Source organism: Bos grunniens, chromosome 21 (genome assembly GCF_055505025.1).
Source record: "Bos grunniens cultivar Pamir isolate PY7600 chromosome 21, Bosgru_T2T1.0, whole genome shotgun sequence".
Classification (NCBI taxonomy): domain Eukaryota; kingdom Metazoa; phylum Chordata; class Mammalia; order Artiodactyla; family Bovidae; genus Bos; species Bos grunniens.
Genome location: NC_141185.1, coordinates 40,057 through 66,889, shown reverse-complemented (window position 1 = coordinate 66,889; position 26,833 = coordinate 40,057). Strand labels below are relative to the sequence as shown.

The 26,833-nt window shown below is 48.6% G+C and overlaps 1 protein-coding gene across 1 annotated transcript; it reads right to left on the bottom strand.

Annotated features, from left to right (window-relative positions):
- Positions 1 to 645: 645 nt before the first annotated feature.
- LOC147348804 (disintegrin and metalloproteinase domain-containing protein 20-like) lies at positions 646 to 3,139 on the bottom strand. The gene has a single exon (XM_086362637.1). The coding sequence runs from the start codon at positions 3,029 to 3,031 to the stop codon at positions 839 to 841; it is 2,193 nt and encodes a 730-aa protein (XP_086218763.1). The 5' UTR covers positions 3,032 to 3,139; the 3' UTR covers positions 646 to 838.
- Between the last annotated feature and the right edge of the window lie 23,694 nt (positions 3,140 to 26,833).

Genomic DNA, 26,833 nt, shown 5'->3' with positions numbered 1-26,833 from the left:
CTCTGAGTTTTAGAACCCAGTTTGAGTTTGAGGACTTTAAAGCCTTTACCCAAGTTTTGTGGAAAAAAGAGGAGAGCCCACCTAGATTCTAGCGCTGGGTCTGCAGAGCCTGGAGGCCATGAGCACCAGGCTGACCTCCCAGGGGGTGTCCTCATGGGGGCCAGACACACCCAGCACTTGAGCACACTCACTCTTGCACACACACGCATGATGTTCACCTCAAAAAAAGCCAGAGGTCACCCAAGGGTGAGAAATGGCTGTCTGGGCCTCTGCTCTGTCCTGAGGCTGGACGTGGAAGGCTCCCACCCTGCCCAGCTGCCAGAGGACAGTGGGGCTGCCACATGTGGCAGATCACTCCATTAGCCCCCGACCCTGCGCGAGTAGTCCTCGACTGGGAGTAGCCCTTGAATACCCTGAATCCAGTTTGGGTTTGGCAAAAGAGAAGCTACCTAGGAGATGAGGAAAACCTCAGTGTTCAAGAGCACTGATTTGGGGAAACCCCCAATAAAGTTTCCCCTAAAGGGGTTGTTAACACCGGGACCAGCAACTTTGGGTCAAGACCCAGTTGCTGACTCAGGTCTCTCCTGACCAGTCTCAGGCTCAGTTTGGGCTCTTAGGAATACAAAATATTAGAGGACACCTATGTATGCTTTTCAAGATTTATTTCAGAGTTCTGATCAGTGGCCTATCGAAGAGACCTGGTGTGAGAATGCTGACCCTCCTGATACCTGCCCCCACCCCTGTCTGCCGCAGACTTCAGCTTTGCTGTCTATCACTGACTCCTTCTCAGAAGTTCCTCCTACCTCCCCTGCAGTTGTGCAGGGGTCAGGAGGCTGGTTTACACAGGATGCACTGTCTCTTCCTTAATTTTGCTGGTATGGATAGTTTTTACATTTGTGGCCACACCAAAGAGGACTGCAGCTATAAGGGCATACAGGCGACCGAACACCAGTCTCACATAGACTAAAATTGTCTCGTCATATGGTACCAATCGAAACAGTCTTGGAGGGGGTCCGCTGTCTTCACTCCCTCCGTCACCCGTGTTTTCGCAAAATGGCGGTGCCCAGCCCAGGTGGCAATGGCAGTTGTCTTCACTGTTGCAAACTCCTCTGGAGTTGCATTTCTGAGGGAAACATGTATACTCCATTTTACTAACAGAACCGTTGCAGAAGGTGTTTAAACAGTACTTTCCAGGAGCACAGAGGGCACCGTTTTTCACTTGGCCATAATCAACTGCTCCTTGCCCACGGTGTAGGTCCAGCCCAAAACACAAGGCTTCTAACGTATGGGTTTGATGAAATCCAACGTGTTCCTGCAGTGGAGGGAGAAAACTGACATTGGTGCACTGCAGCCTTCCACAAAGCTGATCCTGCTGTGAACAAGCTATAAAGCGGACAGACCAAGATGTTCTTCTACAGAATCCAAATCGGTAAGCTTTTCTGTTTATAGTATAGCATTGATCCGGAGCATTCAAAGCCCCTCTACCAAAGATTTCTTTGCAATGCACACTACGGTCAGTACAAGTTCCTTTAAAGCAGTACCCCTCTTCACCACATGGGGTTCCATCTTGCATAAAAACATCTCTAGGGCAGGTCTTGCTTATCCCACGGCAGTACTCAGGAAGGTCACACATACTCCGGATGGGTCTGCAGAGCGTCCCGGGCTTGGAGAATGTGCAGTTTGTGCAGCATGTGTCTGCATCACAAATACTTGCCTCAGTGAAAGAACAGAGGTTGTCACAGCATGGGTTGCTATAGCACTCCTTGAAGGAGCCGCAGTCGCATTGCTCCTCATTTTCCACTTCTTTGTTTCCACAACGTTCGTGTGTCATCGATTTATTGTAATATACCGGCTCAGGGTGAAACATACAAGAGCTTATATCACGGCTAACTATATGTTGTAAATGCCCATAGGAGCAGTTACTGAAAGCATCTGTCAGTGACTGGTAGCCATTCATAATGCAGGTGGTCCTTCTCTGGCAAACACAGTCTGGGTAGTCATAATACAGACCGATACTTCTGCCAATTAGAAAGCACACATAGAGAGCCACCGTTAGGGTATTTTTCCCCGATGTAGCAATTGGCACCAAGCCTCCTGAACGGCAGAAACTATACAGACCTGGAACATAGACACCATCAGGCGGTTCAGCTGTGCTAAAGACTACAGCTGTATGTGGGTGAAAAGCAGGAAATAAGGTTCTTGAATAGAACTGGAAGTATGCACTCCCTGGTCTGAGAGATGCAGTGCTGACTGGGTCCCTAACATTATAAATGTGCATGACACTTATATAAAACCTTGTCTCAAGACCACGATAAACTGCATCAATGATATTGCCCACATCCACCATGTACTGAACAGTTTCTGACACATTGTTTGCAGTTCTGTAAAATGCATTAGTAGACTGACATAATCCTTTCATAAGTGCTTCATGAAACATATACAGCTTACTAGACATCCTGGGGGCTGCAGTGATGTTTGCTGGAGAGGGCAGAGGGTCCCTTTCCTCCTCATACCCCAGTCTGGGCATCGGTCCCATTGTGCTGGCATCTGCCACCATCTGAGAAAGAGTGTGCTCAAACTTTCGAGAATGCTTGAGGGGGCTGATTTCGTAGGCGAGGTCATCCAACTTCATATAACCCTGGAGACCCCCATAGCACGTGTTTATGGTGACCATGGAGAAAGGGATCTCCTCCAGGTAGCCAAAGTAGTAGCAGTCTTCAGGGACGAAGGGGTGGTCCGTCTGCAGGACTCCTTGGTCATCCTGAGTCATCATCAGGTATCCAGGCCAAAAGAGCCTCTTGCGTCGCATGTGGATTACATGCCTCTGTCCCCCAAAACGCAGGCTGTAGGAGAGCCAGCCCAACACCTGGGCGCCCTTGCCTTGGTGCAGCTCCTTCCTGGGAATCACCACCTCCGTGGAGATGTAGCGCCATGAGGGACGGTCCGGAGAGCACTGGACAGGGGCCAGCACTGCACAGAGCCCGAGCAGCCAGAGGGCTGCCCTCAGGGAGACCCAGCCCTCTGCCGGCATGGGGGCGCTGCTCAGGGATGTCTGCCAGCGAGGACAGAGAAGGCGAGGCCCTGCAGAGAAGCCAGGTCTGAGCCGCGTGCTGAGGCCACTGCTGTCAGAGGAGACACTGACAGAGAACAAAGGGTGCCGGGGCTGCCAGCGCCCAGCCCTGGGCGGGTCGTGTGCAGAGACGGAGTCACAGTCACAGGGCGAGGCCCTGGGCAAGCCTGGTCATCAGTGCAGCGGGGCTGACCAGGGGCAGGGGGGAGGCTGTGTCCACGAGGGTGGCATGGGAGGGGCAGGGGAGGGGAGCAGAGGCCTGTCTCCACTCCACACGTCCAGCCCTTCTTCCGGCGGTCTGCACGCCCAACGTACACCTGCAACACGGCTCACGGCCCCCACTCTGCCCCCTGGAGCTGCCAGGCCCCCTCCTGCACAGGCCTCTTTTCCTCCCTGTGAGCACCACTTCCTGCTACTTTGGCGATTGGAACCAGACACTGCTCACATCACTTAACATTTGTAGGTGTTGAAAATGTTTTAGAAGCTCATAATTGCGTGTGTCTCATTCCGATTAGCAGGTAGGTCACTTGCAAACCACGTGTTCCTCTTGATTTTTGCTTGGAAGCGTCGTTTAGGCCCCCTGAGCAGCAGGCTCCCCACTCTCCTCTGGGACACTCTCTGTGATTCTTGCTGACCCTGGCTGGTGAGACCAGAAATCAGGTCTGACTGTGAGCCCCCGGGTGACCTTCGTGTCCTTCTGTGTGGTTCTTTCCCGGCAGGGGATGGTTCTTGCCTGTGCCTCTGTGGACCCAGGGGGCCTCATGGTACCCAAGGGGAGCGAGGAAGTATTTCAGGCAGTTTTACACCACTTTGTAGCCATCCACAGAGGACAGAAACTCACTCACAGGGCAGAATCAAAAGCAAGATTTCGCTTTCATCCATAATATGAGAACTCTGTATCAACAGAGGGTGCCCTCTGCTGCATTTTGCTCATTGGTCTGTTTCTCTTTTTGCCTTCTTGTCTTGGGAGAGAACATGTCTGACTCAGGTCGGATCTGGCTCCTTCCCTTTCACATCTGTGTTCTGTTGCCTTGACTGCAAGCTGCTCCCTACAGGGAGGTGGCCCAAGGTGTATGCAGTGGCTGTCTCCTGAACCCTGCCCCCTTGCCTGAGAGTCAGCTCACAGGAAACCCTTGGTCAAGCCCTGCTGGGCATGGCTGCAGGGGATGAGAACCTGAGCCCTCCATGCAGAATCTGGCTGGAAGCACGAAGTGTCTGCAGCAGCCTGTGGCCTTTAGCACTTTAGCACCCGACCTCCTCACCTCCCAGTCTCCGCACTGTAAGAGAAACAGGAGTCAAACTCCAGGCCACATGGTTCGGGAGGACTCTCGTCGGCCCTCTGCTCTGTCTGTTGGCTCTGCCAGTAAGGCCGCTACTCGTGGCCCCGACTCCTGGCCCTCGGCGGATCGGCCTGTGGTGAGGCGAGCAGAGTGGAAGGAGCGTGGGATCCGGGATGTCCCTGGGCCCTGCTGCTTGGCAGGCCTGACCCCTTCCTCTTGGCTCTGTGTTCAGTGTCAGTGCCTGCTGTCATCCTGGGGGAGTCACAGACTCCTTCAGGTCCTCTTCACCATTTGCAGAAATGGTCAGAGGGAGTACTTCCTGCAGGCGGGGAAGGTGTTTGCTTTTACCTGCTGGATACTGTGGAGGATAGAGTACTGCATCTGCCTTCAGCCCTGTGCAGCAGCGGCTGTCACTGGGGAGGCGTGTGTCATGGACGATGTCCCAGGAAGGTGCGTCTCTGATTTCTGGGCGTGGTGCTTTTGGTTGCAGGAACACAGGGTGTGCATTGTGTGGGCTCTGGCAGCCCTGTGCTCCTGGGAAGTTCTGTGGTGATAACTGGGTCAACAGTGCTTTTCAGCCCTGAGGTATTCCGAGTCCCTGAGATGTGCAATTGGAGACGAGCTGTCAATGGGAAAGAGGCTGCCGATGCCATGGAGCCTGGCTCCTACTGTCCACAGGGTCTCCATCTTCCCCATCTGGATGGTCCTCTGTGCGGAGCATCAGCCGCAGAGACAACAACCGAAGACAGGAGTCTCAGGAAGTTCACTCGGCTTAGATGTGATGTACCCGGCCACTATTTCCACCCTTCTGTACCTACACCCTGTCTTCTTCAGAGTGTGGGAGGACACCTGCTGACCAATAGTCTCCAGCAGGGATAAGGGCAGCTCTCGAGTTGGGTGTGAAAAGGATCGGTATTCATTCTGGCTGTATTTAGCAGCCCAGTTGGCTCCATGGGTCTCCGGAGGTCGTGTCAGCCTCCTGAGTGTGGGCTGGGGAGGAAACAGGCACAACCTTAGAAGGAGGCAAACATCACATGCCCACAGGTGGCAGGAGAGCCAGTAAAGGCCAGGGACCCCTGGGATTTCTGAGGGGCCCACAGCAGGGCAGCGCCTAAGCCAGACCTGCAGTTGCCACACACAGGGTCCCCTTCCCTCTGGCAGAGGGGGCCCTGCAGCAATGGGGGGGACCTCAGGGCTTGGTGTGGAGAACACGTGGAGCACACGCGTGTGGCCACCAGGGGCATCACCAGCTCCTATGTCCCCTGCACACGTGGTTTACAGAAGCTGTCGTTATTCAGAAGTTGGGGTGCTGGGGTGAGGTCGGGTAGGGGAATAGTCCTGTAGCTCCTTTCTTGGGCTAGAAGGAATCCTGTACAAGGGAGCTGGTCCCCCTCCCCAGAGGGGGTGTACAAGAGGGTGCTCCTGACCTACAAGGACCAAAGTGCTGGCCCAGAGGGCTTGCCCCCGGTCACCTGCCCCCTGAACAGAGATGCTGTGTGTGAGGCGTCGTCAGGGAGCAGATGCAGTGTGGGGAGTGCACAGGTGCTGGGGTGGCCTCGTGGGGATCCTGGCCTGGCCCATTGAGGCAGGGCCATGGGGACAACCACAGAGCGGCCTGCCCGCTTCCTGACAGAAAAGGGGAGAGTGTAATGGGACATTTCCAAGAAGTGGATGTTGTTCCAGGACTCCTGCGGCCACCGCCTCTGCCAGCCGGGGTTGGCCATGCAGTTCTGCCACCCACTGACCTCCAGCCTTTTCCCTGGACATGGCCAGAGCCGGAGTGGAGGAGGATGGGGGTCTATCGGGGCGCATCTCACACACTCACCCTGAGCTGGCCTCTCCAGCTTCCACAGGACAGCACACTGGGAACAGACACACTTGCATGTTGCATCAGATGCATTTCCAAAGGCAGAGGGGGCTTCATCATCCTTCCATCGTCCCACCACCCAGGCTGCTACTGAGGTGACAGCATGACCTGTGAGCATCGTGGAGGGGCCCTTGGGGCAGGGAGGGCCTCTCGGCCCACTCTGGTGTGTGTGAGACAGAGCTTATATGGTCGGCCGGGGGTCTGGAACCCCATGCTTGTAATGAGACCTGTGCTCTCTGTGGGACCACTCCCCTTCTGTGAAGGACACAGTGCAGTGGATTTTCAGGAGAGTGAGGGTCCGTCCCCACAGGTATGGAGGGGAGATGTCTGAGAGCATCAGGACCAGAGAAAATCCAGACCCTCCCTAGGAGCTCTCCTCACACGCAGGGCCAATGTTTAGCCATACTGTTAAAATGGCTAAAACCCACCAGTCTTGCAATGCCTACTGTTGATCAGTGAGGAGGACAATGGAAAAGCTCATCATTGTTGGTGGAAAGAAGGTTGATCCAGTCACCTCGGCAGGCAGTGTGGCAGTTTTGAAGAAAGGTAACATAATTTTACACTTTTCATACCATTTGTGAGGTTATCTTGGAAGAACCTTGGAGTGGGTTACCATTTTCCATAAAGAAGGCTGAGCACCAAAGAATTGATGCTTTCGAATTGTGCTGCTGGAGAAGACTCTTGAGAGTGTCTAGGACAGCAGGGATATCAAACCAGTCAATTCTAAAGGAAATCAACCCTGGAAATTCATTGGAAGGGATGATGCTGAAGCTCTGCTACTTTAGCCACCTGATGTGAAGAGGTGACTCATTGGAAAAGATCCAGATCCTGAGAAAGATTGAGGCCAGAAGAAGGGGACGGCAGAGAATGAGGTGGTTAGATAGCATCACCAACTCAATGGACCTGAGTTTGAGCAAACTCCAGGAGGTAGTTGGAGAAGGCAATGGCAACCCACTCCAATACTCTTGCCTGGAAAATCCCATGGATGGAGGAGCCTGGTGGGATTCAGTCCATGGGGTCGCTAGGAGTCGGACACAACTGAGTGACTTCAATTTCAGCTTTTACTTTCATGCATTGGAGAAGGAATTGGTAACCCACTCCTGTGTTTTTGCCTGGAGAATCCCAGGGACGAGGGAGCCTGCTGGGCTGCCGTCTATGGGGTCGTACAGAGTCGGACACGACTGAAGTGATTTAGCAGCAGCAGTGGAGGACAAGCGGCCCTGCGTGCTGCAGTTCATGGAGCCGACTTAGCAACTGAGCAATATCCGCAGGATTCTCCTAAGATCGGCAAGCATACTTCTAGGTGCCTCTGAGTCAACCGAAACACATCCACACATGACTGCACACGAACGGCTGGAGCAGCCTCATCCATGACTGCTGGAACTGCAGGCAAGCACGGTGTCCTTTCCCCCAGAGGAAGAGTGGGCCTCCGGTGGTCCTCACGTGCATGGGAAGAATAGAAGAACGAGCTATGGAACCCTCAAGGGTCATCTAGGAATCTTTTCTTTTTAGTGGATGGAAACTTCACATGTCATGAAACTAACCGTTTGACACTGAACAGTTGAGCAGCCACTTCCTCGCTCCGGGTCCTGAGGGCTCCCATCAGCCCTAAGGGAAACCCTGCCCTCTTACTCAGTGGCTTTCTGCTCCTCACTGGTCGTGTTAGTGACTCGGGTAAGCCTTGCTGTCCTACAATGTGGAGAAGCTGTTCCATCTGTGAGCTCAGATGTGTGTGCACCAGGTGACGTGCATGGCAAAGACCCCGCCCGTCAGTGCAGGAGACACAGGAGGGGAGGCTCCACGGGGCCTGGGCTGCAGTTAAGGCTGTCAGGAGAAATAGGGTGCCTGGGTCAGGAAGATGCCCTGCCTGAGGAAATGGCAACCCACTCCAGTGTTCTTGCCTGAAAAATCCCATGGACAGAGAAGCCTGGTGGGCTACAGTCCATGGCATCTCAAAGAGCCAGCTACAACTGAACACGCATGGAGTCTCATTTCTTTCCATGTTTTATATTTTGTCTTAGGTTTTGTGGTTTTCAGTGCACATGTCTCTCCTCTCCTTGGTTAAATTTATTGCTAGGCATTTAATTCTTTCACATGCAATTTTAAATGGAATACTTTCTTAATTTCCTTTCTGGACTGTCCATGGCTGGTGTGAATGAACCTTAAATGCATATGGCGAAGTGAAAGAAAGCAGTCTTAAAGGCCTGCATGTTGTGTGACTTCATTTATAGGCCATTCTGGAAAGGGGAAACTACAGTTAGGGCAGGGCTTCCCAGGTGGTGCCGTGGTAAAGAGTCTGCTTCTAATGTAGGAGACACAAGAGACGTGGGAAACACAGGTTCAATCCCTGGGTGGAGAAGATCCTCTGAGGGAGGAAATGGCAACCCCCTCCAGTACTCTTGCCTGGAAAAATCCCACGGACACAGAAGCCTGGTGGGCTGCAGTCCATGGGGTCTGAACAAGTCAGACTCAACTGAACACCCATACACACACACACAGGACAAACCTCTCAGCGGATCCAGGAATTCAAGGGAGGCCATTGAACAGATGAAGCCCAGGTGACTTTTAGGGCTGGTGAAGCTATCCTGTATGACCTGGGATGGTGGACCCATGATATTATGCCCTTGTTAAAAGTCACTGAGCTTGATGGCATAACGGATGAAAGTTAATGCGCACGTGTAAAACATCATTTAGGAGGTCCTGATTCTCAGGATGAAGTATAGACTGTAAAAAATGTCTAGTGACATTATACAGCTTACAAGAGCATACTGAATGTGGTGGGATCTGTGGGAACTTTCCCAACATGTGGGGTCTGTCAGGGTGAGGGTGGAGGAGTGCTCACCGGGGCTGAGCCTCGACAGTGACCATGTGTGTCCACACGGACAGTGCTGACCACCCAGAACACTGCATGTGCATACTGGGACCCGAGCACTAGGTGCCAGATGGCATATGATGGGAACCAGGCTTCTCGCTGTTGGGTGGGCAGTTCCGGATGCCAGGGAGGAAGGCTAGAGAGGCCCGTGGAGCTTTGGGGTGGGGGTGGATGCACCACTGTGTTTGCAAGTTCGGTCTAATACTGGCAGAGAAGACCAGATCCAGAAATCCTGCTAGACCCCAGAGTGTATCTGGTGCAGGACACTGTCACACGCTTCCTTGCTCTGCTAGCCAAGCAGCCATAGTCAGCCCAGGTGCATGAGAACAACTATCCTGAAACTCCTGGTTTCTAATAACTTCTCACACCTGAAGAAAGCAGAATTGCTTAGAGAAATGGCTAATTCCAGGGCTGGGAGAGGGAGTGTGCAAGACAACACTGGGGCAGTCTGTGTGTAGTCCCACAGCCTATGGAGTCTTCCAAGACACAAAACCACTCGGGAATTTCAAAGGGCTACAGGCACCAACCCCAAAGCTTAGCCAACCCCAGGCTAAAAGTGGAACAATTTGAACAAAATTAAAACATTATGTCTATTTTAATTCAAAGTACAGAATAAACATCCATTAGTACTGGTTTCAATACATGATTGACGAGAATAAAGCATGTGGGGGAGAAGAGACCGAAATCCCATGGAGAAGAATTCCATGTTCCTTCCATGTTCCTGATTTTCCCAACTCTTCAGCCCCATCTGTTGAGGGAGGGGTGGGGCTGCACTTGGAAAACTTCTGCTGCTGCTGCTGCTAAGTCACTTCAGTCCTGTCTGACTCTGTGCGACCCCATAGATGGCAGCCCACCAGGCTCCCCTGTCCCTGGGATTCTCCAGGCAAGAACACTGGAGCGGGTTGCCATTTCCTTCTCCAATGCATGAAAGTGAAAAGTGAAAGTCAGTTATGTCCGACTCTTAGTGACCCCCTGGACTGCAGCCTACCAGGCTCCTCCGTTCATGGGATTTTCCAGGCAAGAGTACTGGAGTGGGGTGCCATTGCCTTCTCCAAAATTGGAGAGCATCACAATGAAAAACACTTGTTTTCTGAACTCATTGTTAAGGGAATCTAACGGCAAGCCACAGGCTGGAAAGATACATTTATAAATAGCATATTTGGTAAGAACTTTGTGCTATGAATGCATGTGAACACTCATAACTGAACAACAGAAGGTAAGCAACCCAATGAAAAATGGGTGAAGTCTGAACTTGCCTCCAAAGATGGACAGCTGACACGTGAGCACTTGGAAAGACCTTCCACATCACAAGCCACCAGGAACTGCATGCTTAAAGGATCGTGAGGTACCACTGCACAGTTAGAATAACTGGAACCCAGATCCCAACATACCAGGTCCTGGACATGACATAGAACAAGAGGGCTGTTCACTCCTGGGCAGGGCTGCAAAAGGCTCAACCACCTGCAGACGTCTTAATACATCTGCATGGAGATGAAGGTGGACTTCATGTGGGATGGAGCCGTGGCTCTAAGGCAAAGACTCAGGTCCACACAGAGACCCCACAGGGGCTTGTGTCCGTAGAGTGCACTGACGCTTCCCCCTCAGTGCTGATATTTTGCTTACAGAATCTTTACTGTACGGAACACAATCCTCTGACACAGTGCTTATTGTACAGAACACTCTTCTGACACAACGTGTATTGTACGTAACACACTCCTCTGACTGAGTGTGTATTGTACACAACACACTCCTCCAACAGAGTGCTTAGTGTATGGAACACACTCCTCTGACAGAGTATCTATTGTATGGGAAACATTCCTGTAACAGTGAACACACGCCTCTGACAGTTAACACACGCCTCTGACAGTGAACACACTCCTGTAATGGTGAACAAACTCCTCTGACAGTGCACACATTCTTATAAAAGTGAACAGACTCCTCTGACATTGAACACACTTCTGCAACAGTGAGCACACTCCTCTAACAATGAACACTCCTCTAAAAATGAACATACTCCTGACAGGGAACACATCCCTCTGACAGGGAACACACTCCCGTAACAGTGAACACATTCCTCTGAGAGTGAACACACTCCTGTAATTGTGAACAAACTCCTCTGACAGTGCAAACATTCCTATAAAAGTGAACAGACTCCTCTGATTGACAGGGAACACTCCTTCATCAGTGAGCACACTCCTCTAACAATGAACACACTCCTCTGACAGGAAACACACTCTGGTAACAGTGAACACACTCCTCTGAGAGTGAACACACTCCTTGACATTGAACACAATCCAGTGAGAGTGAACACACTCCTAAACAGTGAACACACTCCTCTAACAGTGAAAACACTCTTCAGACAGAGACGACAGTTCTCTAACAGTGAACACACTCCTGCAACAGTGAGCACACTCCTCTGACAGGGAACACACACTTCTGACAGTGAACACAAGCCTGTTACAGCAAACACACTCCTCAGATAGGGAACACACTCCTGTATGAGTGAACACATTCCTCTGATGGAACACAGTCCTCTGAGAGTGAACACACAACTCCTTTGACAGTGAACACAAATTCTGACAGTGAACGCACTCCTATGACAGTGAACACACTTCCCTGAGAGTGAGCACACTCCTCTGACGGTGAACACACTCCTGTAACAGTGAACACATGTTTGTACCCACTTTTCTCAGGACCCCAACCCAATCATCCCTGTCATCATCAGCCCCAGCACAGCCTCCCTGCCCCTCAGGGTTTCTGACACCCTCAGGATGTGGGTTTTCACACTGTGTGTTTCACACAGTAATAACAGCCGTGTCCTCAGACCTCAGACTGCTCAGCTCCATGTAGGCGGTGCTGGTGGACGTGTCTGCAGCCAACGTGACTCTGCCCTGGAACTTCTGTGCATACTTTGCTCCACCATCTTTGCTGTCAATCTGTCCATCCATTCAAGCCATTGCTGAGGGTCCTGTCACACCCAGTGCATGTAGTAGTTGGTGAAGGTGTATCCAGAAGCCTTGCAGGACACCTTCACTGAGGCCCCAGGCTTCCTCTGCTCAGCCCCAACTGTACCTGGGAGTGCACACTGGGAGGACAGGGGACAAAAGTGCATGAAGCCCCTTGACTGGACCCTGTCCCTTCCTTCACTGCAGCACCGGGATGACCCTGACCTGGAACCAAGGCCACCAGGAGGAGGACTCTCCAGCTCCAGTCCCTGGTGAGGGCTGTGCTCCCAGGTCTGCTGTGCAGAGCCGGTGTTGCTCTGGGTGATATTCTCAGGGCTCAGAATATCTGTATTTAACCTAGGACATCTCAGATCACCTGCATGCTGAAAACTTTACACTCAATACATGGGCGATATTAGGAAGGAGTAGTCTTATGACCCATGATCACGCTCAGTGGGTGTGTGTCCATGTCCTCATGCTTGTTTGAGGGCCTGTGTCCTGCCAAGTCCCTGACACCTGTGTACACAGAGCTCTTCCACTGAGGGACCTGCCCCAGAGGACACAGTCCCCATCGTGAACCAGCCTTTAGTGCCATAGAGACATCTTCACCTCTAATCAGTGTGTTTCGCCAAAGTCAGCAACCACTGGGTATTCACACGCACACACACACGTAACCTGTCTCACATACACACACACACCTGACACACACAAACACCTGTCACACAGACATACAGAAACACACACACACCTGTTACACATACACCTGTCACACACACACACACACCTGTCACACAGACATATAGACACACACACTCATACACAATTTCATACTCACACATACACACACAAACCCAATCACACACATTCACACACTCAGATGCGCACATACACACCCTCATACTTACATACACACACTCACATACACACACATACAAACACTCATGTATACACACACAAAAACATGCACACACATATACAACCACACACTCACATGCACACTTACACACACTCAGACACTAACACACACAATCACAGACATATACACATGTACTTCTCATGGCCTCACCGAGCTGTGTATTCCCAACAGGCCCCAATATTAAACGTCACCAGTCCTTGTCCTGCTAGTTATTTTCAGTGAAAAGAGAAGGCTCCATCTCTGAGACTCATGGACTCCTCCCCACATGCTCCTGGGCAGTAGCAGCCCCCCATGGGCTAATATCATGTCACAGGATAGCTGCATGCAGAAGCATGGGGCTCGATGCCCGCTCCACCTACCATTCACTCCTGGGCTCACCTGTTCTTGCAGCACCTGGACCCTGCAGGGGCCCCACAAGAAGGTCCAGATGAGCCCCCTTGTCAGATACCAATGCAGTCACCCCTGACAATTCACAGCACAAACACCTGAGGGGCTCCTAGTGCCCACACCTGTGAGAGGAGACACCTGAGACACTGGAGGAGGTTGAGGCAGGGCCCTTGTCAGCTGACTCAGGGGAGGCTGCCCTGAGAGAGTGCTCACCCAGGGAATGGGGTGGTGAGCATGTTTAGTCACCTCAGTCGTGTCTGACCCTTTGAGACCCCACAGACTGTAGTCCACCAGACTCCTCTGTCCGTGGGATTCTCCGGGGAGGAACACTGGAGTGGGTTGCCACAACAGCACCCTGCAGAGAAGCTCGGTCAGCCATATGCATGTCCCCCAGCAGGACATCTCTTCAGCAGGACGGCCTCAGGGTGCATCCATCCTCAGGCTCCATCCTGCTTCTCACTGTCCCTCCTAACCACCTTCCTGAGGACCTCAGGACCTGGCGTCAGTGGGGAGACAAACCCACTGCTGAGTCAGCCACGTCTCCTCCAGCAGGACCCTGTGACAAACCTACTTCTCCCCCCTGTTCTGAGTCTCTGATGGAACCTTCATAAATATTCCTGAGCATGTCAGATACCCAAGAGCAGGAGAGGGATTCTGGCCATGTTGATCAGGCAGGAGAGAGCAGTTTGAGGTCAGTAGTGAGGTGCTCCAAGCCTGGTCTCCAGCCGTGGGTACCAGAGCCTCAGCGCCCTGCCTCCTGGATGTTGTCTGGCTGTGGTCTCTGCACACTAGCTCCCCTCCTCAAAGAGGCTGCATATCGTAGCTTGTTAAGTGTCAATCCTCTGCCAGGTCCCTGGGGGTCATATGTGGTTAGAGCCATCCAGCATTGTTGAGGTTGAACACCCATGACTCAGGGGAGCTGGTCTGGGTTGTGTTTGTCTCCAGGGTCTCCAGTATTGGCCCATCCTCCTTCTACTCCCTCTTGGGCTGCAGTGCACCGGTCCAGTCTCTTTTCTTAACCATGAGATCTGCCCCCTCTGTAGGTCTGCAGTAGATAAAAATTTCTGTTCATCTCTTAAGAGAAGCTGTGGAAATAGCTCTTTATGGAGGGTCTGCCTGATGAACCTTCTGGGTAGGTGTTAACATTTCTCAGCGTTGGCCTTCCCCTCGTCCGTCAGGTGTCCTGAAGGGATAAATATGAACACTCACCTTGAAGACCTGGATGTTTGTGGAGTTATATCCCACAAACCATGGAGTGTGGCCCCAAGGATCTCTCATCCTCACAGTGGTAATTGCTGGCCCTGCAGGAATTGGTAGTAATTACCCTTAAGGTGCTCCTCCTGAAGCTTCACATCTGTGGGCAGGTCTCACGTGGACTGTTGATTGCCCAACTCTCTGGTTTTATGCTGGGGGATCCCCCTGCAATGTTAGGACTCTCTTAGGTCCAGGGAAAGTTTTGGTGTTGAGAATTTCCCTGAGTTATGGATGGAAATGTCAGTTTTCATATACTCCACCATTTGATGCAGGAACCAGCAGGTACTGGCAGAGTTCTTCCTTGACCCGTGAGGAGAAGGAGACATCTAATGTCACTAAGAGTCAGAGGAGCCTGGACAGACTTGACTACTGTTGTAGTTAAGGACAGAGAAGGACACTTACATTTAGGGTAAGATTCCAAGAGGCTGGAATTCAGAAAGCACCACAGTGAGGTGATTGTCATGTCCCTGGTGACCCAGTTCTAGGCAGAAGGCAGGGCAAAGCGTCTCATGGGGATTCCTGGTTCCTGAGGTAATTTCAGAGGAGCCATCCCCCTTCTCTCAGTCCCTTTCCATGTCTGCATCTTTCAGTGAGCCTTTCCATGACCTGGGATTGCAGTCATCACCTCTGTACATGATGTGGGTCACCTGGCGGTGGGGCTGACATGTGGGTTTGCCACGTGGAAGGTTGTTCAAACACTCTCTCTAGGTACATCAACTGCTGAATTCCCCAAGCCTGGAACCACTCACACCTGAGCTCCTTGTTTCATCAGGTTGTGATATTTCTCATTGTTTGGGCTTCCCTGATATCTCAGTAGATAAAGAATCTGCCTGCAATGCAGGACACCCTGGTTTGATTCCTGGGTCCGAAAGATCCCTTGGAGAAGAGATAGGCTACCCACTCCAGTATTCTTGGGCTTCCTGTGGCTCAGCTGGCAAAGAATCTTCCTGCAATGCGGGAGACCTGAATTTGATTCCTGGGTTGGGAAGACCCATGGAGAAGGGAAAGGCTGCCCACTGCAGTATTCTGGCCTGTAGTCCATGGGGTCACAGAGTCGGAAACAACTGAGAGACTTTCACTTTCTCATTGTCTACTCCATTCAATTTGTCTTTGTTTGGTTTCTGCTGAAAGAGCTTCGCATAATTATCTAAAAGTGGCTGTTGTGGTAAAGAACCCACCTGCCAATGCTGCAGATGCAAGAGATATGGGTTTGACCCTGGGTCAGGAAGATGCCCTGGAGGAGGGCATGGCAACCCTCTCCAGTATTCTTGCCTGGAGAATTTCATGGACAGAGGAGCCTAACAGGCTACAGTCCCCTGGGTGGTAAAGAGTCAGGCACAAATAAAGTGACTAGCATGCAGGCATTAGGACAAAAGTGATTTAAAATCATGAAGTTCCATGAGCTAAAAGGTAATGTTTCTTATGTGAGACAGTGAGGAGACATGGCTGAACACCGAGACGGTGCTCACAGTGGCTTCGTTATTCATCAGGGAATATTCTGTGTATTCCTTAGATATATTGTGCTCTCTCATTGAAAGAGTTTTTTCTTGTATAAACTTCTCGTGGGTCATACCTTTTTTTTTTTTTTTAATAGTGTATGATTTTACTTATATGTGGAATCTAAAAAGCAAAACAAATGACACTCAAAACAGAAACCATCATATACACAGAGAAGAAACAGGTGGCTGCTGGAGTGGGAGGTGATGGGTAGATGAATGAGCAGGTGAGGGAGATTAAGAGGCATAAACTTACAAAACAAGTAAGTCATGGGGATGAAATATACATTGTAAAAAAAGAAGTGATTACAGAAATAATAAAACATGTTTAGATTCAGAATAGGTATATGTTATTTCTAAAGCTTTTTAATCATCTCCCCCACCTATATTCTTTGAAAATACATTAGCAAAACAATTAGAGATCAAAAGGGTAATCAGTGCATATATGATTTCTGTCTAGATATGTCTTCTGAGGGAGTGGCCCATTTTCCAACAAAGGAGCCTTGCTCTTTCCCTTGGAAAAATTCCTCTTACTATAAAACTTGCTTTTTGTTAATCTCACATTCAATTATAGTTATTGTTCTCTGTCTCTTCAGTATTCATTTGTTTTCTCAATACGAAACAATGAAATTGTGTAATTGAGTAATACTTATATTATTTCTTTTCTCATTATTTCTATCCCTCTTATAAATAACTGTAATTATTTTCACACATGCATCATGAGAAATTTATATTTCATTGAGCAACTGGGATGTGCAAGCTTCTTTGTGTACTACTATTTCCTGTACAGACTTCTCAGATTGTTTATTGGAGTACCATTTCTACCTTCCTTCTAACAATAGCTCTTGACCTATTAGCTTAAAAGAAGACAGAGTTGTAATATAAATATCACTTATGAGTCATGAATACATTTCCTATAAATTACACTTTAGAAAAAAGGGAGAGGCATAGGGAGAGGCTACAATTAAATTTTTTTTTCATTTTAACAGTTTTTAATGAAAGCTATAGACAAGATGACTTTATTCATACCTTAATAAAGCTGAGAATATCAAGTAAGAATTGCTTTTCAAGTACAAGCTTCCCTTTAGTATGTGTTCTCTATCTGTACCACCACCCAAAAGACAGAAGCTACTGCACCTACTAGAGCCTGTCAGTTAGTGAAGGGAGGAATGCCCCTCAGTGGTGCTCAAAGAGCTGACACCACACTCAGAGCATTATTCATAGTTTTCTCCATGGAAATTCAGTGGGACCCCCAACCCAGGTTGATGTAGAAGGTGAGTCTGAGGACACCACAGACGTAGATGCAGGAACACAAACAACACAAACTTTTCATCTTTCTGCATCTGTGTGTGGTGTCAGCAGACTCAGCTTCTATCTCAGGCTGGCGTGGAGGTCCCGCTGGGTCTCCGTGGAGAGAACTATGGCTGATGCAGTGAGTGAGGTGTCAGTTCAGTTATCACCACCAAGGGGGGTTCTTCCCTGGCTCTGGGTTTATACACCTCTGTTGTCTGAGTCCAGCTGCACTTACACTGCTGACCGCTGGCTAGCTCGTTCACTGGCCCTGCTGTGCTGAGCCGCACTGCTGAGTCACACAGAGCCTCTCCTGTGGACTTAGCGAGCTTACACCAAATGTCCAGAGAAAGGGCCTAAGTGACAAGAGGAAGCAACCCTAAGAGACCGTGCCTTTCGTGCAGTGAGGATATGGTCCCCTATCCCAACCATCATTCTGCCTCAGAGACTGAGGAGGTACCTAAGAGTCATGAATGCAGAGAAGTTCCCCAGAAAAACTGCTACAAGGAGAGGAAGCTACAGGTCCTGACAGGAGACCAGCTGTCAATCACCATCTGCACCTGGTCCTGCAACACACAATTGTGTGTCCCAGCACCCACTGGTGGTCATGGAGCCCCCAGAGGGTGGCTGGTGTCTGGGCTCACACTGACTTCCCCTCACTGTGTTTCTTGCCAAGTAACACATGGCTGTGTCCTCTGTGGGCACAGAGCTCAGCTGCAGGGAGAACTGGTTCTTGGGTGTGTCTCTGCAGATGGAGGTGTGACTCTTGATGGAGGGGCTGTAATAAGTGTCACCATTATAATACATGCATCCCATCTGCTCTAGACCCTTCCCTGGGGCCTGGCGGATCCAGTTCCTACCATAATCACTGGTGATGGAGTAACCGGAACCAGCACAGGTGAGGGAGAGTGTCTGTGAAGACTTTATCAGTTCCGGGCCTGATTCCTGCAGCTGCACCTGGGACAGAACACGGGGGACAAGGAGAATCAGTCCCTGTCAGTCACCTGCAGTCCCAATTATCCCCACAGACCCATGTCTGTACCTGAGACCCTCATCTTGGGGACCTGTCACCAGGCAGAGGAGAAGACCCCACAGCCTCATCTTCTACACCACAACCCTGCCTTCCCTGAGACCTCCGTACTGTGCGAGCAGAGAGGGGTGAGCTCCCACTGCTTAGGGGTGGATTTTATCCTGGAGCTTGAAGAGGAATTTGCATTGAGGAACTCTATTTCTGTGAATACAGAAAGTCTGTGGTCATACTCACCCTGGTCATCCCAGGGTCCCCATGGATCCCTTCTGAATTTACATGGTTGGAAAGCAAGGGTGGGAAAGCAGTGTGTCTATCAGATGGCTTGGAACTAGATCCCAGGGCAGGTCCCCCTTTCTGAGCCCAGAGTCTCTGTCCTGATGGCCCCCACCTCCTGCCCCTTGCCCATCTCAGCTCAGCCCCTTGTCCTCTCAGGCCTTGGGTCTTTCCTCAGGGCTGAGCCCAGCACAGCTCCTGCTTCCTTTCCCTGTTCCCGTGACGGTCACTGTGATGGGAGAGAGGACAGATGGTGGTGGGCTTCACGTTGACCCCACGGACAAATCCACCTGAGGACCTCTGCATTTCCCCTTATGAATGATCCAGACAGAAGCTCAGAATGGGGTGTGGACTTCAGAGACGTTGAGGCGAGATGGTATCACCCCGATTGATCTCACTGGAATGTGTGTGTGTTGAGTGAGGAAGTGAACTGGCCAAACTGTCAATGCCTATATAAGGACACAAAGTGACAGTATTTATGTTAAGACGCTAAAAAAACTAGCATGTAGGTGAATTTGCAGTATAGAATCTGTGAATGATGAGAATCATTGCATACGCAGCACTGGGGAACTCTGACACTAGAGTCTTTAACACACCACATGCTCCAGATTCTAAGTGTACAATTTGACAGAAAGAAGAAGGGTGGGTCTCTTCCTTCCTCATGTACAAAAACAAAACAAGGATTAAAATGTTTAAATATCTCATGTTTTGTTTCCACGTTTTGAAATCAACATGACAGTCAAGTGTTTTACTGAGTTCCTTAGAAAGATGAAAAATGAAGGAGAAAAAACTTGAGCTGTTGAATATTATATATGTGTGTGTTTGTGTAAAGCTATCCTTAGGTCAAGGAAAAATTAAAACATACGCACACACACACTTGTCTGAGCGTGACTTAAACCAGAACGATTAAATGTCAGGACACACAAGAGGGTTTGTGGAGCAGTCCCTGTTCAGGAGGAGGAAAGAACAGGTTCTGAGGAGAATCCCCCCCAGGCCCCCCTCCACCTAACACCTCTTCTGCACCTGTTCCTGAGCTCAGCTTTGAACTGAGTCTTGAGCGCCCCCTGGTGGTCATGGGCCCCTACGCAGGGAGGTTTTTGTCTGGGCTCACTCCGACTTCCCCTCACTGTGTCTTTTGCACAGTACTACAGGGCCGTGTCCTCAGTTGTCACGCTGCTCAGTAATACAAGAGACTAGGCTCTTGGAGATGTCGCTGGTGATGCTGAGCCTGGACTTAAGGGCTGGGTGGTAGTATGTGCTTCCATATCATATATATATCATATTGTACATATGATACCAACCAACTCCAATCCCTTTTGTGGAGCCTGGCGGACCCAGCCTACACCATTGTTGGTTAATGAGAATCCAGACACAGTGCAGGTGAAGGAAAGGGTCTGTGAGGGCTTCACCAGGCTGGGGCCCGACTCCTGCAGCTGCATCGGGGACAAGGACCCCTGTGGAGAGAGAGAAGCACGGTGACCCGTGGGCTCAGAGGCAGCTTCCCCACGTGCCCATGTCTGACCCAGAGACACTCACCTCTGGGGGCTGACAGCACAAAGAGGAGGGTCCACAGTGGGTTCATCTTTGAGCAGATGAGAGTCACCACTCCCGCAAGTCTCTTCAAGCCTGAGGAGGAGCCTGAATTTAAGTGAGCTGGTGCTGTGTTTCTACCCTGTGACCTGAGTGGATATTTGCATACGGGAGGGACCTCTGTATAAAAAGTAGAAAGCAGTGAATAGAGATCCTGTCTATGAGGCTCCCCCTGTGAGGGGGGTGCTGACTGTGCCCTCAGAGAACTCAGCCCCCTCCTGGGGTCCCCCTCCCCACACCAGGAAGACTGTTGAGGAATGAAATGATGAGAGAGGGCTGGTCAGAAAAAAAGAGTCTGTCAGGGAACAATGGCAGATTTTGGGAAGAGACTTTAACTCCCTGGAGGTGTTTACCTTTACTCCTCAGAAGCCCAACACACATTCAGATACCAGCCATTTGTCAGACACAAACTCTTATTTATTTTTCTTTCCTGATTGGCTTATGTTACTCACTCCATATGCAAATATTATAGAAAAATATACATGTAATAATCACATTGAATTCAAATGGAGTTGAGTACAATTTAATGTTTATCAGGATTCCCAAAGCATTTATATTTCCCTTTGCTTTCTTGACTATTCTTTCACCTGAAACAGTTTAAATATCCTCAAGAATCTCTATAGGTGGTTTTTTCACGGTAATTAAGGACAGCATTAATTTTGTGGACAAAGTAGATATTTCTGCTAAGATGCTTGTCTTCCCAGCACGGCTGACTTGCCCAGTGGCCTGTCCTGCCTTTTCCTGTGCACAATTGAGTGTCTGCAGGAACACGTGAACCTCAGGATCTCCTCCTTGAGGGCGGACACTGAGGACCCCAAGGCCAGCGAGGACTGAGGACAGATAGCTCCTGGAAGCTCCTCAGTGCTCCGCTCCCCTGTCTTACTGTGGGCCCTGAGGCTGTGGCCTCAGCACCTGCATTCCGTCTGTTATGATGTAGACTGGGGATGACGACCGTCACAGCATGTCTGGACTTTACACTGGGTTTGCCTGGGGTGGTGAGTGCTGTCATCAGTGCCATCAGTGGTATTATCTCTCCTGGAAAAGATCAATGTGTGTCGCCATCTCTGACTGACACCCTGTCCATGTGACCCTGATCCACTCCTTCCTGAGATATAAACACTGCAGCTTTGGGGCAGGTCAGCTCTCCCTCAGCCCAGGGATCTCACCAGTACATCGACTGAAGTGGAAACTGCTGTGTATGAAAAACCCTTTCCTCCATTCCATTTCATGAAGAGAGTCCTAAATGTACCATATTAATTCTTTAGGTGTTATTTTTGTTCAGTCGCTCATTGTGTCTGACTCTTTGTGACCCCACGGACTGCAGCATGCCAGGCTTCACTGTCTTTCACCATCTCCCAGAATTGCTCAAACTGATGCCATACAACCATCTGGTCTTCTGTCATCTCCTTCTCCTTCTGCCTTCTATCTTTCCCAGCATCAGGGTCTTTTCCAAAGATTTGGCTCTTCCCTTCAGGTGGCTAAAGTATTGGAGCTTCAACTTCGTCATCAGTCCTTTCAATGAATATTCGAGACTGATTTTCTTTAGGAGTGACTGATTTAATGTCCTTGCAGTCTGAGGGACTCTCAAGAGCCCCACAGTTCGAAAGCAACAATTCGGTTTTCAACCTTCTTTATGGTCCTACTCTCACATCCTTATATGACTATTGGGCAAACCATGGCTTTGACCATACAGACCTTTATGGGCAAAGTAATGTCTCTGCTTTTTAATACGCTGTCTAGGATTGTCAGAGCTTTTCTCCAAAGAGCAATCGTCTTTCAATTTCATGGCTGCAGTCACCATATGCAGTGATTTTGGAGCTGAAGAAAATTAAGTCTTTCACTGATTCTATTGTTACCCTATCTGTATGCCGTGAAGTGATGGGACTGGATGCCATGATCTTAGTATTTTGAATGTTGAGTTTTAAGCTAGCTTTGTCACTCTCTTCTTTCACTTTCATCAAGAGGTTCTTCAATTCCTCTTTGCTCTCTGCCATAAGGGTGATGTCCTCTGTGTATCTGAGGTTATTGCTATTTCTCCTGGCAATCTTGATTTCAGCTTGTGCTTCATCCAGCCCAGCATTTTGCATGATGTACTCTGCATATAATTTAAATGAGCAGGATGGCAATATACAGGCTTGATGTACTCCTTTCCCAATTTGGAATCAGTCCATTGTTCCATGTCCAGTTCTAACTGTTGCTTCTTGACCTGCATACATATTTCTCAGCAGGCAGGTAAGTTGGTCTGGTATTCCCATCTCTTTAAAAAATTTCCACAGTTTGTTATGATCCACACAGTCAAAGGCTTTGGCATAGTCAATAAAGCAGAAGTAGACATTTCTCTGGAACTTTCTTGCTTTTTCAATGATCCAATGGATGTTGGCAATTTGATTTCATATTTACTTACCTTTTCTAAATCCAGCTTGAACATCTGGAAGTTCTTGGTTCACACACTGTTGAAGCTTTGCTTGGAGAATTTTGAGCATTATTTTTCTAGCATGTGAGATGATTGCAATTTTGCAATAGGTTGAACATTCTTTACATTCTTTGGCATTGCCTTCTTTGGGATTGGAATGAAAACTGAACTCTTCCAGTCCTGTGGCCACTTAGGATTTTTCCAAATTTGCTGCTGTATTGAGTGCAGCACATTCAGAGCATCATCTTTTAAGATTTGAAATAGCTCAGCTGGAATTTCATCACTCCCACTAGCTTTGTACCTAGTGATGCTCCTAAGGCCTACTTGACTTTGGACTCCAGGGTTCTGGCTGTATGTCAGTAATCACACCATTGTGGTTATCTTGGCCATTAAGATCTTTTTTTGTATTTGTGTGTGTGTGTGTGTTCATGCCGCCTCTTCCTAATATCTTCTGCTTCTGTCAGGTCCATACCATTTCTGTCCTTTATTGTGTCCATCTTTGCATGACATGTTCCCTTGGTATCTCTAATTTTCTGGAAGTGATATTACACTTTGCTTTCTTTAATTTTGGTCTATTTCTTTGCCTTGGTCACTTAAGAATGCTTTCTTATCTCTTCTTGCTATTCTTGGGAACATCGCATTCTGATCTTTCCTTTTCTCCTTTTGCCTTTCACTTGTCTTCTTTTCTCAACTATTTGTAAGGCCTCCTCAGACAACCATTTTGCCTTTTTGCATTTACTTTTCTTGGGGTTGGTCTTGATCACCCTCTCCTGTACAGTGTCATGAACCTTGGTCCATAGTTATTCAGGTACTCTATCAAATCTAATTCCTTGAATCTATTTGTCACTTCCACTGTATAATTGTAAAGGATTTGATTTAGGTCATAACTGAGTGGTCTTTGGGTTTCCCTAATTTCTTCAATTTAACTCTGAATTTTTCAACAAGGAATTCATGATGTGAGCCACAGTCATCTCCCTGTCTTGCTTTTGCTGACTGTATAGAGCTTCTCCATCTTCGGCTGCAAAGAATATAATCAATCTGATTTTGGTGTTGACCATGTGGTGATGTCCATGTGTACAGAGTCTTCTCTGGTGTTATTGGAAGAGGGTGTTTGCTATGACAAGTGCATTCTATTGGCAAATACTCTGGTAAACTTTGCCCTGCTTCATTTTGTACTCCAAGGCCAAACTTGCCTGTTACTCCAAGTATCTCTTGACTTCCTCCTTTTGCATTCCAGTCCCTTTTGATGAAATGGACATCTTTCCCCGCCCCCCCCTCTCTTTTTGGTGTTAGTTCTAAAAGACTTCTATAGGTCTTCATAGAACCGTTCAACTTCATCTTCTAAAGCACTAGTGGTCTTTGGCAGTGCAATTTAAGTATGAAATAGACAGTAGAAGGCATCCAAACCAGAAAGGGGAAATACAATTTTTCTTCTTTGCAAAAAATATGATCTATCGAAGGAAACTCAAGTCTTTCATGTGAGAAATTTTGGGGATTTGTAATTTACAGGGTACAAACTGAGAGGGTAACAGGCAGGAAGGTTAGGAAGGAAATTTCCTCCGCAGTGGGAGGAAATAGGCTGCAAGTGTCAGAAACATTTTTTATCTCTCTCAAAAGTGTCACAAGGAAGCAAATTACAAGTGTCAGATTCTTTTCCCTTCTCTATACAAAATTAAAAGGAGGTTTCTTTTAAAATTCTGTGTTGCCATGATGACATCTGATTGCACATGAACTTAACTTTTCTGAAACCTTGAGCTAACCAATGTGTTTTTCTTATGGAAATGTTTCTCTTAAGCTATGTTAATAAACTATGTATTTACCCTAGACGCTGTCTTTCTTCAAGTCGGTTCCACCTAACTCAGAACTGATAATGGCTCAACACACCAGTGAGCTTTACTCATACAATAGTTCTCCTAATTTATGATAATGAGTCTATGTATTTGCTTGGAAATCTGCCTTTCTTCAATATTCTGGGGAAGGAAATTGCAACGCACTCCAGTATTCTTGCCTGGAAAATCCCATGGATGAAGCAGCCTGGTGGGCTACAGTCCATGGGGTTGCAAAGAGTCAGACACAACTGAGCGACTTCATTTCACTTCACTTCAATATTCATTTAAATCGTTTTATGGCTTGAGATGACTCAGCTTATTTCAACGTTATCTCAAAATGCATGTTGTGGGTGAGGGGCCTGGTGCCACTCTCTGAGTTTTGAGACATTTCCTTTTTCTAATTAACAGCCTGCTAAAAGGTATATGCTGCTGCCACATCACTTCAGTCGTGTCAGACTCTGTGCAACCCCATAGACGGCAGCCCACCAGGCTCCCCCGTCCCTGGGATTCTCCAGGCAAGAATACTGGAGTGGGTTGCCATTTCCTTCTCCAATGCATGAAAGTGAAAAGTGAAAGTGAAGTCGCTGCTAAAGACTAGCAAGGGGGCACTCTTTCTGCCCCTTTCTGGGGAACATGTGTATACCTGTGGCGGATTCATGTTGATATATGGCTAAACCAATACAATATTGTAAAGTTAAAAAATAAAATTAAATTAAAAAATAAATTAAAAAAAGAAGCTTTCTCTATCTCTTTTTATTAATAAAACTTTATCACACAAAAGCTTTAAGAGATCAAGTCTTGTCACTGGCCCTGGATTGAATTCCTCTCCTCCAGAGGCCAAGAATCCCAGTATCGTTCATGGTTCAGCAACAACCTTTCATCCTGGTGGCTCTTTCGTGATTCTTCAGGACAAGGTAAGGACTCTTGGCGCTCTAGTTCTTTTTTCTCCTAGCAAACACGTTTTCTGCTGTACTTTACTAACTCTGCAGTGTGCTTGTTGTGTGGTTGATTGAAAGAGACACACGTGTGCGAAGCAAGAGCTCTGTCCTAATCTGTGGTTCTGCAGTGACCTCATACAGCTTATGGCAGAAACCCTGTTGGGGGATTATACCAACGTCCTAATGTAAACAGGCATCAACGTCTCCTTCAGGGCAGCGGCCAGAGATGGATGAAGTGTGTGGACTGAACTCCCCTTTCTCAGTCAAACTTTCTGGTCTCTTTGTCCATTTCATAATTTCCTAGTAATTAGAATTACTAACCTAATCTGTCGGATCATAGGCTTTTAAGGGACTTGTGATCTTTGTTGTTACTGTGTACTGTTACTTAGGTCCCAAACTTGCTTTGGTAGTCAGGAAGCACCTAGCCTCACTAGGAGTAGGAAGTTCAGGAAGTAGATGGAACTCTAGTTCTAGGAGCATGTCTCAGGTTAAAGGTTACTCAGATAGGGAGTACAACGGGCTTCTTCCTTTGGTAATGGTAGCTCTTAATGGGCCAGAGGAGGCTCTCGAGTGGCTTTTCTCCCAACTCCTTAGATATTCTTTCTGTGGAATCTGTGGGAATGAATTGGAAAGACTGGCACCAATAAATCGAGGATAAATCACTTTCTCCGGATTTGGGGCTCTGGCCAGCCCTTCATCATCTCCTTGTATCACTTTACTGGTGTGGTGATGCTCGGAAGGAACATCTTGGTTTTATGTTCATACCAGTCTTATTGTGGTCAGGAATATACTCAGGGTTGAGCACAGGCACTCGGGAGATGAATGCTTCCCCTAGCTGTCTTAGCTTGGGAGGCATTCTGGAAGGTTACTCTGATTGCACCTTGGGTGGCATCAGAGGCAAGAAAGGCTTTAATGGTGAGAAACTGGACATTAGTCTGGGATGCCATCAGGTTTACCCCTGATACATCTCCACCCCAACCCAGTGGGATATGGGATAGCACAATTTCCCTCACTATGGCCTGCTATGCAGCTTACTGGGTGGTGCAGTGGTAAAGAATCTGCCTGCAAATGGAGGAAGCACAAGAGACACGGGTTTGATCCCTGGATTGGGAAGATCCCCTGGGGTAGGAAACGGTAACCTGCTCCAATATCCTTTCCTGGAAAATTCCAAGGACAGAGAGAAGCCTGGAATCGCAAAGAGTCAGATATGACTTAGTGACTGAACACACATTTTCTGCTATAGTTAGACCCTTGGTTCATACATAAGTCCATGTAATCTCATACTGTGTAATTAAGTCAAATATGAATCTAAGCTTTATTGTATGGAGGTGGTTTGTTTTACGAGCAGTGTAGGAGGGTTCCCTTTTCTCCAGGCCCTCTGCA